General features: G+C 43.1%; 1 protein-coding gene across 1 annotated transcript in view; it reads right to left on the bottom strand.

The window, feature by feature from the left end:
* Window positions 1-206: 206 nt before the first annotated feature.
* TBX15 (T-box transcription factor 15) overlaps window positions 207-16265 on the bottom strand; it is a 96093-nt gene continuing 80034 nt past the window's right edge. Inside the window, exons 7-8 of the mRNA XM_005026306.5 lie at window positions 14421-14518; window positions 207-2424 (exon numbers count right to left, since the gene is read on the bottom strand). Of these exons, the coding sequence (XP_005026363.4) occupies window positions 1640-2424; window positions 14421-14518 (883 nt within the window). The 3' untranslated portion in view covers window positions 207-1639. The remainder of the gene's footprint in view (window positions 2425-14420; window positions 14519-16265) is intronic.

Here is a 16265-nt window from a genome sequence, read left to right as displayed (position 1 = left end):
TTTGTGCTCCCTTTAAGTGTTGTACCTGGACTTCATAATTTTGTACCATTTCCTCTATGATGTAAACATGTATGGCAGTACTTTGAAAATGTCTGTCTTTAGAAGACCATCAAGGAAGCCTCATAGGTAGGAAAAAAAATGAAAAAGGGAAAAGAAAAAAAAAAAAAAAAGAAGAAGAAAAAAAATAAAAGAAAAAAACACAAAGGGAATAATTGCAAAGATTTATTTAGCGCATTCTGTGCTTGGCACTTAGAAACAGAGTTCCGTGCATAGGGCAAATCTTTATACACCTTTTTCTTCATACATATTTTACATACCATTTTTATTGCCCTCTTTTATATTCATAATATTGACTCCCCCACTAGGCATATAAATACATTTATCTACAACACCTCACAACAAATCTCAATAATATCTGTATTCTGTTACTTGGTATTTGCATTTTCACACAACTTAAATGCATAGCTTGCACCAAGCTACAATTGTTTTCTTATTTTTAAAGGATTTGAAGAAAAAAAAAAAAGGAAAGAAAAAAAAAAAAAAAAACAGAAAAGAAAGTTGTCGAAAGGTGATCTATTTTCTATTTGGTTAAACAGAGGTCACATGGCAGGCAGGAGGTTGGAGAATACTCAACCTCATTGTTACTGAAATGCTAATGGTTTTCTATGGCAACTCTTGCATGCAAGGTAAGGGAGGCCAGCTGTACTGCTGCAGAGCAGAGCTCTCGTTTCTCATTGCTCTTCCCTGTGAGCTCAGTCTGGAGAATTTCCTCCCATTGAATTGAGTGCTAGAGGACACATGTTTCCAACAGAGACTGTCATTCTTTTGGTTTGGATGCATCCCTTTGGGTAATGTCAACAAGAGCTGAGCTCTCTCTCCCCCTGTGCATCTTTCCAAAGATGCTTGTGTGAAGCTTCCAACTCTGCTTATGTCTGAGGTTCACTTAGAAGTTACAACTTTTCTCTCTCCTCTCTCTCTCATCTCTGTCTGCAGGCTGAGTGCTGGTAGGCTTGACCCTCACAAAGAAACCAGCTGTCACAAAAATACAGAAACCTTTTTGGGAAGAGAAGCTCCAGTTCAGCAGTGCCAATCCTGTGCTACAGTAGGAGAAGGGGTCACAGGCCACTGATGGCTTCAGAAACAGGCTGAGCGGCTCCAGCAGTGCAGAACAGTTCGGGAAGGGAAAGGCCTTTAAAGCTTTGGCCCCTCATGAGCAGTGCTGCTTCGAGAGGGCAAAATCTTGGGAGACTGCCTTTGTTCAACACCCACAGAAAGCAACACGAGGACACAGCTCCCTCCACACCAAGAGCTCACACTAGCTGAGAGTTAATGCATAAACTGTATATTTGGTTGCTTCACTCCAGCTTCTCACGGAGTCATGCCCTTCTCTCTGCAATGTCCAGGAAGAGCAGACACTCGATGGCAGCTCCATAGGCCCTGGGTTACAACAAGCTGCAATGGCTGTCAGTGGAAGCTTTCCACAAGGTTTGGTGGTGCATATCTAGATGGTTGTGTTCTTATTTATCATTACAACATTAGTTCCTCTATAAGTTTGAAGGCAAAAAGGTACTGGGGTGGGTATACCCATGGAAATAATGAAGGTCCAGCTGCCTTCGATGCCAAGGAGAGGCACAGCTTGTTAGACCATGTGCACAGACATCTGTGATGAGGAGCCCTGAACAGCACCGTACTGTCTGTTGTCGCAGGCATTGGCTGTCTGTTGGTTGCCAGAGGGGGGGCTGATCATGTGCATCCCATGCTCCATCCCTGTTGAAAGGTATTGCCTCTCTCCGAAAGCCCCCCCAGATGGGGAAGAGCAGAGTAAAGTGCTTTGGGAAGTGGTGAGTTTCTCTGGGCTTGCCGCCAGCCTTGGGGAAGCCGGGAAATTGTATCCATAGAGGTTGTAGGGATTGTGCAGGGAGAAGGCGTTGTAGGAGCTCTGCTGCATGTGGCTGCCACCAAACATGTGTGAGGAGGAGGAGGTGGACGCAGGGTTGCCTGCTTGCATGACATACTGAAACTGGGAGCTGGGGAAGGACCCCAGCTGGCTGCCGTAGGCCTCCATCTTGCTGTTGCTGGGCAAGGAAGAAGGAGTCGGCATTCCTGAGATCAAAGATGGAGTCCTCTGAGGCATGAAGGTTTCGGAGGGCTGTGAGGCAGAAGCAGTGCCGCTCTGCAGCCGGTTGTAGCTGCTGTCACCGAGGCCCGGGTAGCTCTGCAGGGCAGCCATGTTGCTTCGGGCACACGGGGGGTAGTCGGACAGGTTGAGGTTGCAGAGCTGACTCTCCCGGCAGCCAACGTTGAAAGTGTTTGGGGCCAGATGAAAGGCTGGAGGGGAGCAGGATGGAGAGAGAAGGTGAGAGGAAGCAGAGGGTGACGGAGTCCCTGTGCTGGAGGTTGTTGGGGAGGTGCCTGTGCTGCCTCCTGCAAAACAAAACACATGGGAGTATGTTCAGAGCCTGGGATCACATGTGCAAAACAAGACAGTCTCATTAAGAAACAGCTTAGTTTAATAAAGAAACAAGGGTGGTAAAATGGCCGCTGGAAAACTCAGGCTCTCTTGGCAAGGGCCTTCATTTTATTAATAGCATCCCTTGGTCTTTCCTGCTGCTTTTTTTGTTATGATTTTGCTTTTCAATGGGGTTTTCTTTCCTTGTAAAATAGGAGAGGGAAGCAAGCAAGCCACAGAGCATTGCAAGCAGGGGGGAAATCTGCAAGGAAGTACAGCTCCATTAGTCAAGAGATCTGCCTTGTCTCCTCTCCTGGTCTCCAGGAAGACCACCAGTCAGCAGACTGTATGGCCCCACTACAAACATGCTTTATCATCTGCTCTGGGGGCTTGTGGCAGGAAGTGACTGAAAACATGTTGGACTTCTACACTGTTCAACAGCTTTCTTGGATGGCTCGTGATGCCGTGGTACTGATTTAAGCCAGAAGTAACACTAAAATGAATGGACACGGTTTCAAGCTATAGCCTGTTCCATGGAGCTAATGAAGGGGATGTGTCAGGATTTTCACTCATGTTTTAGGTTTAAAATGGATTCCATATGATGTATCACTGATGTTAACAAAATATTGATGTATATGCTTGTCTGTGGTTTCTATATATATATAAAAAATACATTATTGTTACAAATGGTAAAGTTAATTATTTTGCACAGCAGGGACGTTCACATGTTCTTACTTGGGGAAAACAATAGTATGTAATACCGCCAGTAACATGGAAGGTATGTGATATGAAGAAGATGATGTCACAATTCTGAATTTGAGAAGAGATTATTACAGCCAAGATTATGAGTTAGAGAAAGTTTCTCTGGTCAACCAGGAAAATCAGTTCTCTGCTTAAGGGAATGATGCTTTCTGGTGTGAAACTTTTTTTTTCTTTTTTTTTTTTTTTCTTTTCAGTTGAATGATTCTCTTTGTATGAGCTTCCATTTCTGCATTACAGCAACTAACACTGAAGGTTCTTGTAAAAGGAGCAAAGAGGTTCTGGTGAAGTGAGTTGACTAGTGGATCAGTAGTATGAGTGTAACTAGGAAAACAACTAAGGCAGCATTTTGGAAATGCTAGAAGATGACAGGTGAGAGACTAAGGGATTAGAAAAGAGTGGGTGACTGGAATTTAACCTAGGCAGAAATTGCACATTGATTGTCCAAAGTAAGGGGCAACTTTATCTTGGGTTGACTTGTGGATACAAAGCAGGATTTTGAGAACAGTCTAGGTCTGATGCAAAATGGGGAGGAACTGAGAACAATGTTTTGTGGTGAAAGGAGATGGGGTGATGGTTAGGATGGACACTAGAAGGACAGGTTCTGTGTCACACTATATGGTGGTGACAATTATATCTGATTCTTTCTAACACTTCTAAGATAAAACTTAATGGGTCGTTAGGGTGAAAATGTAGCTTTGAGAAATTAATGATCTTTCTTTCTTTTTCTTTCTTTCTTTCTTCCTTTCTTTCTTTCTTTCTTTCTTTCTTTCTTTCTTTCTTTCTTTCTTTCTTTCTTTCTTTCTTTCTTTCTTTCTTTCTTTCTTTCTTTCTTTCTCTCTCTCTCTCTCTCTCTCTCTCTCTTTCTCTCTTTCTCTCTTTCTCTCTTTCTCTCTCTTTCTGTCTTTCTGTCTTTTTTTTTTTTTTTTGAAACAAAAGCCGTAAAAAAGAAGAAAGGCAGCCTTGGGTAACCACAGCCTGGACTGGCTGCAGTGACACAGGTAGCATCAAGAAAATGCAAGTTTCTGTGCTTCTAAGTCAAAAGTAGTCATTCCCATTACCAGTCACGGGGATGAATACTTATTGCTGACTCTTTTGCCTTTTTCGTCAGAAGCCTAAAAGAGAAACATTGTGTCAAATCTCTGGTAGAATTAAAAAGAAATTTTCAAATTTCAAATATCATCATGAATTCTCTATATTCTCTTCTTGACAATGCTGAAATGCTCAAGCCTGCTACTGCATTATAAGTCCAGAGTCCAAAGATGTTTTGTGTGTTTCTAATTGTGTATTGATTATAAAAGGTACAATTCCCTGGTTAATTTAAAGTCTCTGACAGATAATCTCTGATTCATTTTATTGTAGTAGGTTAAGAGAGTACCTCCTTCAGCCTTTTTCCGTCTCTCTGCTATGGGTAGTCAAAACTGCAACAGGGTTGGCAGAAGGGAATGTGTACCCCTACATAAGCAGTTTCATTATGAAGTCTATTTTAGTTCTGGCAAGAGGGAGGTAAAAAGGAGAGCATCAATGCCAAGGGAGTCTGAAGCAATTGCTCATGGAAAATTATCTGGGATTTCTCATATGAATGACACCACACTAGTCAATTGACCCCCAACCTCCTTTGTCTGAAATGCGCACATAAACCATACTTTGGACTCCACCACAGTGTACTTTCCTTGCTAATATTTCCAGACATCAGTTCCTGTTATCATCTGCAGAGCTTCCTCCCTTCAGGGACTCTCAGTCCATGAAGTCCTTACCTAGTGCACAGGAGGTGAACAAGCACAAGCTGAAGCTACATCAAGGCCATGCCCTGTACAACAGCAGAGTCTCATCAGACAACTGCACAGAAGACCTTTAGAGTAGTTTGAGAAATTACTGCCCTTCAGCTGATTGCAGGTAACAGCACACATGCCCAGACAAGTGAACCCAGTCAGTTTAGCCTGCCTTCTATGAACGACTCTTAAATCTAAACATTGGGTAAAGAGCTTTCCTTTTAGCACCACTCGCAGGGAGCCATGCAACACCTGGCTGCTGCTCATCTCAGCTGAGTTAGCCTCTCAGTCCCCTACTCCAGCTTGATCACTGCCATTATCTGACTGTATCAGCTGCCTCCAGCTGTTGGTATGGTTGGACTCAGACAGACATAATTCAGTATTCCCTGTCTCTGTAAGGACAGGTGTGGCTGAGGTTTCTCAGAGCCTGTGCCATAACTTTCTAACAAGGGTGGGAACCCCAAGATGCTTTGTCTTTAGGATTTTATGTACATGTACAAAGTGATTCTCTCTCTGAGTGCAAATGCTTCTTAAACAGCTCAGCATGCTTCCATGTATGAGCTACTTTAACCTAGCATGTCTACAGATGTGGGTGACAGGTTCAGCATGGTCAGCTTAAAGCCTGTAGACTGTACTCAGCCCAGCAGGACAGTGTTTGGCACACAGCCTCAGCCCCACCATCTTCTTCCCCCCAAATGTGAGCACAGCATAGCCTGAAGGCCAGACAGTTGGGAGCCATCAGTGCTGCCTTAGAGGAACCACAGCCCCTTCTCTGACACACACTTGACCTACTGGTATCTTCACCATGTGATAGGCATGTGCCTGAGCACCTGATGGTGCAGGATAGGGGCTGGAGCTACTAGTCATTCATTTGGCTTGCAGTTCTCCTCCTGGCACTTTGCTTGAGCTAATAAGCCCTCCTGAGAGGCAGCTTATATTCACTTGGGCACAGAGCCATGCTAATACAGCTCTCCAGCTTTCCAAATGGAGCTGGCTGGGAGCTGGCATGTGTCTGGCCAGCATGGAGCACAGACAGGGGAGCCTGCCCATGTAGATGTACCCTAAGTTACTCCTGAAATGTCTGGACATGTACATATACATAAAGTGTTTTTCTAAAGCATAGGAGAACCCAACTCTTCATGGGTTTTCACAATGTTCTACTCTTGGACACAGCAGTAAATTAATGTGGTGGTATGCATGCAGGAAAATGAATTTGAACAAAGAAGTAAAATTCCTTTCCCATTCTGTGTACTCGTGTGTGTGCACTTTAAGTATAGCTTACAAATCTTTCTCTCCATCTTCCAAGTTCCTGTACCTTTGGTGGAAGAATAAAAATGAAGTTTTTTGTCCAAAGATAGAAATCTGAGATTGTTATAAAGGAGAGATTGTGCAGATTGCCAGGTGATCTGACAGACTGATAGATTATGAGGCCAGAGGGAGCTACTATAAATCAACTGATCTCATGTCCTTTAAGATCCAGGCCTCGCACTAGCCTGGATTTAGTCCTGTTTCACGCATCACATTCTTCAGTCCTGGTTGATGCCTACTTGCATCTCCAGGTGTCTAAACACCACCAAATCAGGTGCCACTCCTGCTTCCAATTTTCCTGACAACTTTTGCCTTGCAAGCATAACTGACACTCTGAGGTCTTCCTCCCATTCCTGTTTTTCCAGAGCTCCAATCTAAAACCCTTAGGAGGACTGAAAAGTCCTCCTTCTTATGCCACCACTAAACTTTCTGAGTTCTCCTGTAACCACTTTGGAAAACTAACAACTTTGATGTCTCCTCCTAGGTCTCTCACTGAGGAATGGCAGGGCCACCTGGTATATAACATGCTGCAGTCTCCTCTCATTTTTTCCCAGTATCAAGGACTGAAAAATACCCTCTTCCAGGGGAAGGAGAGCCATTTCTGTATTCACAGTGTAGCTGCCTTTTTCTCTCTAGAGTCTTTGGCCAATTATCAAATTATGAAACTGCTGGTAAAATCTTTAAGAGGCTCAAATGAGACTCAAAAGCAATCGCATGTTAAATTGTTGTGTTGGTAGGGGAAACATAAAGACTGCTTTGTACTTCTTTGAGATATAACTCACAGAAAGAATGGTTACAGCAATAGAATTAAAGGGGAAAACATGTATTATATGGGACAAAAGACAGGAATGAAAGGAAACTTTAAGTTCAGTGAATCATAGGGAAGGATATTTATTTTTTTTAATAAATTTGCCTCAAATTATGGGAATCACTGGAATTAATGGTAAATCTAGAACAACTGAGAACTATATTTTACTCCTCTTTAGCTGTTATGGATTCTGCAATACAAACTGACCAGTCAGCAAGTTAGAGATACGACTTGACTCAGACATTCTCCAAAATAAAATACTTTCAAGATCTAATGGTGAAAAGCAACACTTTTTTCTAATGTGGATAAACACTATGAAAAGTTACAACTCAGGATTTCTGTTTTCAATTCACATTTATATCCAGAGCACCAAGAGAGTTTTCCCAAGAGAGACAACATCCCCTTCCAAGTCCCCACAGGCTAACTTTAGCACAATGGTTTCTCATATAAATATCGTTTGTGGGGCCTGCTCCACACAGTCTCAGAAGACTTGTTGGATGTGACTTTGTCTTGTGCGTAGACAGCTTTAGAACAGCATACACACCATTTTTGTGAATTGAACATCAGTTCCTACAGAAATATTTCCTGTTTCTCTTCCTCAGATATAGACAAATCAGGACTGGAGAATGATGAGACCCCCAGTTTAGCAGAGAAAATTGCTCACCAGTGATTAATAAGCACTGTCTCTCACCTGTACAACTATCATCTGAGCACAGACATTGTTATGTGAGTCACAGAATGGAAGCTACCCCAGAAAATGTCATTGAATTAAAAAGGATGACGAAAAGGAATCCTTATGATACACACCTTTCAGAAAATCACTACAGTAGCAAAAAACATTGCAGAATATGCTGCAACTTTGCAGCTGATATTAACAGACATCATGGTGATTCCTTTGTTGGTAACAAAAGTAAAGTGAACTGAGAACTTCTTCCTCCATTCTTGGTGGAGTCCACTTTGGTCCAACATAGGCCTTGGAAGCTCCAGCACATTAGACAATAAAAAAAAAAAAAAAAATTAAAAAATAATAAAACCCTGGAAGCATAGTGGATCAAAATTTCTGAATAGAGAAAAAAATGCCATGGCATTGTGTCAAGTTCAAAGCACATACCGTATTCTACTTTTAACAAAATAACTTGCCACTCTGAGGAAATGGTGCAAGCCTTCAAATTACCTTTGCCTTCATTAGTTTCATGTGAAATCTGATCAACATTCATAGAATAATAGAGATTTAGGCATCAATAATTAGGCTTCAGGGTAAAAGCCTCTCTGGAATAAGAGATTGCTTCAGGCTCTTTTCAGGTCATCATGGAGTAGCACAGTCTTTGACTCACAGACACTCATGGCACAGCTGGGAAGGTATTTTAATTTATTTTCACTGTGAAAAATGAGATCTTGGAGCACCAGAAACACCCTTTCCCTAAAGAAAAACTGTCTGCATTTCTACCAAGATGGAGCTGGAACCATTTGTTCCCTGTTGCTTTGTTTAAATGAGGCAATATACTAGCCATGTGAAGTATGCAGCAAAAACCAGCACTCCATCCCAATAACTCTGGCAACAACTGCTGTTTTCAATCTTTTCTTCAAGGTCAAAAGAATCAGGAAGATAATTGAGACCAAACCCATACATCTGACCCCTGCCAATAGCCTAGACCATTCACAATTGATTTCAAAAAGGAAGCAGCATCCAGATTGTCTTGGTGGCACTGCTGAAAGAACTGATGGCTGCAGTCAGGAGGCAAGTGGCCAAGCAGATGTATTCATGGGTTCTTCAGCTTCCTTTGACATCAGCAGTTCCACTCTCTTGGGAGACACTATTTTGGGGATCTGGGGTCTCAGACAAAGCCAAAAAGATCTTTCTGCCTTGAAGTGCCTCTGATGTCAAGTTCTGGAGGGCTCAGGCTTACCTCCACTTTACACCAACACACGTTTGTGCATTTGTGGTATTGTTTGCAGATGGGTGCAATCAGGGCAGCTCTCTGAACACTATGCCAAACAAGAACAATATACCAAAGGAGAAATGAGTAACAATCGGTACAGACAAATGTTGGCAAGACAGTGGCGATGCCTGCAGAAATAGGGTAATGTTTATAGACAGAGAAGCTGGAAAAGCAGCAACACCTCAGCTCAGATTATGTCTCCCATCTGCTAATACATCATGCAGCCTTAAGGTCTGTCCCAACTGACCACTACTACAAGAAAATACTGTTCTTTTCCAGAAGCAAATAGGTGAATTGAACCTCTTCCACATGGGGGAGAGGGAGCCTTTTGCGTGTATCCTTGTTGGCACGAGACTGCAGCATTACAATGTTCTCTCTCAGAGGGAGACAGTAGGAGCTGTGCTCAGATGCCAGTTTGTACACATGTGCTGCTGTATCCTACCAGAGACATCAAGAGCTCTCCTATGACAGAGGAGCACACCCCTCTTTGCCTCTGCTCTGCCTTATTAGACATATTTCAAGTTTTAGATGCTAAGCTTAACAGCCATTAATGATTTTACAGACTGCCTAATGGATGGCCTACCTACCTGAGATCTCCAAGAGAAGATCAATGGAGATGCTCAACTTGATGGAGAACAGATTGAATGTACTGAAAGCAAGCGGTAGAAGGGCATCAGCAAAAGCAAATGAGGAAACCCCACTTGAAAGAAAATCTGCTTTGAGAATTCAGCAATTGGAGCTAAGATGTTTGACTGTCGTGGATTTGGTGTACATGTATCAAAACAGTGTTTTAATGGAGAAGTTAAATTTTATGTTCTGTAAACCTGCCGATATAACACATTATGTGACTCTCATACTTGTCCTGAAGTCCTACTTAGGATGCAGTTCTTCTCACCAGAACTTTTAGTTTTACTTTTTGCCCAAGTCATCAGCTTTCATAGGAAGGATTGGATACTGATCGCTATTCTAGTATTGTCACAGTGTCTATCTAGTCTCTATGTCCTGGCAAAACTTACAGTCACTGACAGTGATCTGCTCATCTCAACATCCTGTGGGAAACTGTATATCATATAGGAGCCAGCAATGGCTCTTTTTACTCTTGGAAAGTGACACAACCCAGAGTTACTGGAACTCCTATTTTTTTTCCCACTCTTTCTCTCTCTCTCTCTCTTTTTTTTTTTTTTTTTTTTTTTTTAATGTTCCCTGTTAAAATCAAGAAACTGAGCCACGTATTTTTAATAATGAGAATCTGGATGAGGTTCAATCTAAATTTTGAAAATATATTCCAATTAAAGACTTTAATAGATTCTTGGCTTTCCCCACATCTCATTGCCATGTGTATTCAATAATCCCAAGCCCCCTTTTTCCCTAGTAATAAGTAGTAGACTGCAGAGCGGGTGACATCATTCTGCAGAAGGTCAGCCTCTCCTAAACTGCTGTTTTCTGATCATCTGTAAGGTTTTGTCTGGGGGCACTTTTATATAGACTGGCTGCAGCTCTGCTCTGACTGTGTCAAACATGGTGCTTGTTCTAGTAAACCTGTGATGACTTCTGCATTGCATGCTCCAAAAGAGAGTTTTGGTGCTCAGGTCAGGAGGGTTCACTGACAGAAATGATGTTCTCCTCTTTGGTAGGGCAACACAGTGACCGTGATGACCACAGACCTGCAGAGGCTTGCTGGTGCACTTGGCTACACCAGTAAGAAATGGGAATAAAGTTTGTGGACCACTAGTGCCCGCCACACCAGACATCTGTGTTACCGGTTGTGGTATCAGACTCTCCAGCTTGTGTGGCAGCTGAAACCTATCATTGTGTAAATTAGAAAGTTATTTAATCCTTGTACAAAACAGCTGCATACAGTGCTCTGAGTATCAATTCTCTGTGTTGCTGTGGCCCTTGCTCAACATATAGCTCAGGCCAAGTGAATGAGCAAAACACTAGGATGCATGTTTAACAAGAGAAAGGGTAATGTGGAAAAAATTATAATACCTTTAGATAATTGTATCATGTGGCTGCATCTGGAATATTCTGTGCAGACTTGTTTTTAAAGAAACGATTAAGGACCTGGAAAACCTCCCAATAGAAGAGAAATGAAATGACTGGCTCTATTCACTGTGAGAAGCATGGAGTAGGGACATAAAAACCTATAAAACAATTAATTATATTAAGAAGGTGGATGGGAAAGAACTTGTATTCTGCTTATCTCATTACGTCCCATAAAAAGGGATGAATGTTCAATTACAGTAGAAAAATCAGAGTCACCTGAATGAAGTGTTTCCCAAAGTTGCACTATAAAAACATGGAAACCTCAGTTACAGGAATCTATCAAGGCTGAGTGACACGCAGCTAACACATATTCTTTACTCAGCAAGATAATATAGGCCCATGAGGGTTTAGCTCTTGATCTTTTTGATTAACTATGCAAAGTGAGCTTTCATTCTCAGGCATATTCTCTAGCCAACACATTATTCTACCTTTCTTTCCACTGAATTATAACGTTAGTTCCCAGCCAGGCAATTGTCTCCCAACTTCTTCCCACTTTTTTTTTTTCCTTCTACACCAAAGATTGCATGTCCCTTTTTATCACAGTGTTACATACATTATCCCTTCGCCTGTGCAGTGGCTTATCCACCATGACCTCCAAATCCTTGTCAGTGTCAATGCTTTCCAGCACACTCAGTAGATATGTACACCCTATGTTTTGTTCCTAGACACTTGATATTGTATCTGGCTGAACTTAAAGCCATGCTTTGTTTGAATATGTGCAGGTTACCAAGCAATCCCTATTGCTCTTCATACCTCATCATTACTGATGACTTTGCAGTCTTTATGAGATTTGCACTTTTTAGCAAATGCAGTTTTATTTGGTTCTGGACTGGTTAGTCCAGGAAACAGTCTTTGCAGAGAAACACTGGTACTGTCCTCATCAGATGGTGTTTTCGTGTTTAACATCAGCTTTTACATTTATTAGTCAGCTTTGAGATCAGCCTGCCACTCATTTCTTCAAATACACTAATGCTAACTTTTTCAAGCTGGCACATGTGGCATTAAGTCAAATGTTCTCTAAAAATCCTTCACGCCACTTATTTCTAATAAGCAAGTCAGATAATCAAATCAGATTTATTTGACAAAACTCTTTTAGAAAAGGCAGATAACACTTTTTATTTCATGAAAAAAAAAAAAATACAAAAGGGGAAAAGATAAGAATCCATAGCAATCCTCAGCATGTAAAAATCCATCTGGAAAGCTGCAAAGTCACCATATTTATACTACTTAAGTCCCAAGCTTCTGCCCCAGAAAGGATCACTTTTCCTACCACAGTAAGGGGGACTCTCCATAGAAAATCAGGGCTGAATTCCAGAGTCCCTGCAGGGAATCTGTTCCAGAACTCCACTAGACTTCATGTAACAGGAGCCTGTTACTTCTTCTTCTGTCCACCACAGGCAGCATTTTATTTCAGTGCTATGATGTCCTCCCCCATCCCCTCTCCAGCCTGAATAACCATGACTTGCTCCTCATTGGTAATGTTTCTTCCTAGGCACATGGCCATTTTTACTTCTCTCATCTTGACTCACTGCAGTAAGCATGCACTCCTCTTGAGTTGCAGTGGACAGACACATCTAGGCTTCATGTATTTGTGGTGGCTGTCCCAGCAGTCAGGTATTAAAACAAGGTGTGTTTGTACTTTGGCTTTGCACTGATTGCTGAGACCAAGGGTCAGCATGGCACAGCAGCCACTGGAGAAGGAAGCGGTATGATGCAGGGAGTATTTCTGATGCATTATCTTAAGGTTCTTCTGCTTGGCTAAACGCAAAGCTCAAGAGCACTGTTTTTCAGTAAGTTATTAAGTTTTGAGACCAACCTGTGGACACAACCTTAGTTAGGGGCTGCCCTATTCTTAGTGGTCTGTAGTGCAGTGGTGGTGGTCTGCACTGCTCTGGTTGGTCACAGGGTACTGGCTTGCTTCCTGGTTTTTCAGCTGCCAAACTATATTAAAACAAGCTAAAAATACATTAAATATTTTCCTTTCCTAATATTACCTTACCACGTAAGCAAGAGCTGGACTTGCTACTAGGATGTTATCTGATAACCAAAGGGAGGGGAGGGGAGCTGTGCAAGCCCGAATAGGAGGTGAGACAGGCCGGCCAGCCGCCAGAGGAGGGAGGCTGCTTCAGCAAGGGTGATCAGGAGGAGAGGCTGTTATGTTTCTATTTAGGTGGGTGATGAAAACCTTTCTGAATCCCTTCTTTAACCCATCTCTGACCTTACACCCCACCACAAGTGCTCCTCTCCACACATTCCCCTGAGTTTCTGTAAAATATCTCCTGCCCCATGCTGTGCTGGATCTTCTCCTGATCCTGCCTGCCCAGTGGGCAGCCCCCAGCCTCTCTCTGGATTAGACCACGTCATCCCCAGGTGGATGCAAGGTCTGGAGGAAAGCTTTAGTTTGATGTCCAGCTGAAGCTGAAGAGACTGCGGAATGTGCTCTGCTACACATGGCACCCATTTATTTTTGACTCTTTAACCTCACAGGTGTCACATCTAAAGACACTTCAGGTTTGTTTCTTTTGTTGCATTTATACTGGGGGAAAGAAAAAAACAAACCAAAACAAAACAAAGCAAAAAATATGTTGCACCAATACACTGCTCACAGTGATGACCATGGTTTGAACTAGAAAGAACTGCAATGAAGTCAGTGGGTAAATCTTATCAGCACAAAATAAAAATGGTATTGCAGCCTGAAACTAGAGATGAAAGCCCTGTTTAAGAAATGAGAGATACAAAGGGCAGAAGCTATGAAAAGACACAGTACAAACAACTGGAAAATACTTGGCCTACCCAATAATTCTTCTCAGCCTCATACTAACAAGTCTTTCCAGCAAGGCCCCCGGGTTTTGAAAGCAAGGCAGTGTGATCCTGGGGGGATGTGTACAGGGCACATTTCTGGTTTCCTGAAGCTTCCAGAGGACATACACTCCTTCCCCTCGGGTTCCCACTCAAATGGCAAACTCTAATTGTAACATGCCTGACATGCTGGAACATTGCCTCTGTCTCTCTCTGCTCTCTTTGTGCTTACCTCAACTCATGCCATGCGTGTATACTGGTTCACCCAACACTGTGCTCCTTCCTGATCCATGTTTGAGCTCTGAGGACACCAGGGAAGTGATGCAGCTGCATCACACCTTACAATGTACAGCTTGCCCGGTGTTTCCTAGCTGACATCCATCCTCTCTGCTCTGTGTCCTTTCACAGACATCAAGAGCTCAACAAGGCATGCGACCCCTCGCCCCCAGCACAAAGAGAGATCACTGCTCTTGCACCCTCTTCCCCTGCTCTTTCTGCGGCTCTTTGTGCAGTTCTTTGCATGCCCTTTGTACGCTCACCTTGCTGCTTCTGCATGGTAGTGAAATCTTCAAAGGTGAGGGTGCGCACAGGGGGCCTCCAGAAGGCGTAGGTCTCCATGATGGCCTCCAGTCCCGTCCTGTGGAATGGAAATAAAGTAAGGAGAGAAGAACATCAATCAGCTGGCAAGGATATTGGCACCAGGGAAGGAGGGCTCTCATCTTGCTTGACAGGCTGCCAGTGGCCACTAAAAGGCCACCGTGGCATCTGTGAATTTCGCAAGCAAGCCTTCCCACACGGGGGCTGGCTGCTAGAGTAAAACAACATTTCCCCAGTCTAAGATTTCAAAAGCTCCTAACAGTCTTTCAGTGGCTTTTTCTTTTTTAAAAGGATCCTAAATTTTCATTCTGTTTGGCGGGTGACAGCCAGCTCCTCAAGGCACACTTTTTCACAGAACTGGCTTCCACACTTTATGGACAGAAGCTGTCATACATGCAAATGTGGGAGAGTGGGGATCCAGCCTACAGAACCCGAAAGTATTTTTGTGAATGGCCTTTCCCTGTCACTTCCCGCTTCTGGACACTGTTCTGAAGTGCTATTGGAAGTCGTCCAAAAGAGAGTCTTGTTGGTTTTGGATTTTGACTGGAAATGAAGTAAGAGGCTTTTCATAAAAAGGTTGGTGGCATCTCTGCTTCGGGTCTCTAACTCACTGTAGATAAGGTACCAAAGAGAAGAAGCCAAAAATCAAGTGAGAACAAGTTTTCCTCTTAAAGGTCTGGAGTCTTGGGTTTGCTTGTTTGTTGTATGTTTTTTTTTTTTTTTTATTGCAGAACGTTAGCTCTGCTGAAGTGTCTAACTCCACAGGCTCACTGAGGACATAGGTGCATTACCAGAAGATCCCCATGTTCTTTATGAGACAACACACTGTCTCTTCTTCCCAGGAAAGGTTCTTCTCTGCAGACACTGAATTTTGCTCTGTTTCCCATTCCTTGCCTTTCCCTGCATCTTTTCCCGTAGGAGGTTATAGCCCTTGCATGGGCTTAGCACAACTAGAGATGCTTTGTCAAATGCGAGAACATATCCTCTTTCAATGCAAAAGTCTCTAACATCCCCAGAGCCTCTCATCAGATGTTGAGCTGATACTGGAGCTGCCTTTTGCTTCTGAAAATGTCTTTCTGCACGTGCCTCTACTCACTCAGTTAACTTTCCAAAGTCTCCCCGGAAGCTCAGATGCTTTAAATACATTGGAGTTGGCAAACCAAACTCTGTATTTTAAGAGGAGGTTTAGAAGTGAGGTTGTTGCATGGTGTTTATTAGCTGCTAAGCTGTTAGAAGTAGAAACAGAAGACATCTCTGCATAGCAGTCTCACACTAGCACTGAACACATTACAACAAAACTATTTGGTTAATACAGTGGCCTCTGCCAGCTCATGGAGCTTGGAGACAAGGCAGTGCAGAGCGTGAGCCTGTCTGCTAAGCTGGGTTCTGTGTGCAGAAGCAGCTTCAGACTACCAGTACCACCCCCAGGATTTCCTGTGCTCCCCACATAAGGAAGCTGCACATGTGCAGGCTCCGGCTGCTTCTTGACATGCACAACCAGGAAGAGACGGGTACCGATCTGCATCCTTTTGAAACAAACCCCAGCCCAAATGCCGGGGGAGGATTTTCTGTTACCGTAAAAATCCGGAGAATAAAATGCCCTGAGCAAGTCAATGTAACAAGATCAACTGCTGAAAGCATCAGCCTTGATGGTTAAAAATGAGTAATCTGTCCTGAAATGCAAGCTGAAAGCTCTAGCCCTGCAAATCCAGATGTTCTGCATCTGCCACAGGGGTGGTGCAGGGGAGCAGAGAGGCCAGCTCACTGAAGCCAGTGTTTGCACAGTC

The sequence above is a fragment of the Anas platyrhynchos genome, chromosome 1 (assembly GCF_047663525.1).
Source record: "Anas platyrhynchos isolate ZD024472 breed Pekin duck chromosome 1, IASCAAS_PekinDuck_T2T, whole genome shotgun sequence".
NCBI lineage: Eukaryota > Metazoa > Chordata > Aves > Anseriformes > Anatidae > Anas > Anas platyrhynchos.
The sequence above is the reverse complement of the archived record's forward strand: the minus strand, read 5'-3'. Positions and strand labels throughout refer to the sequence as shown.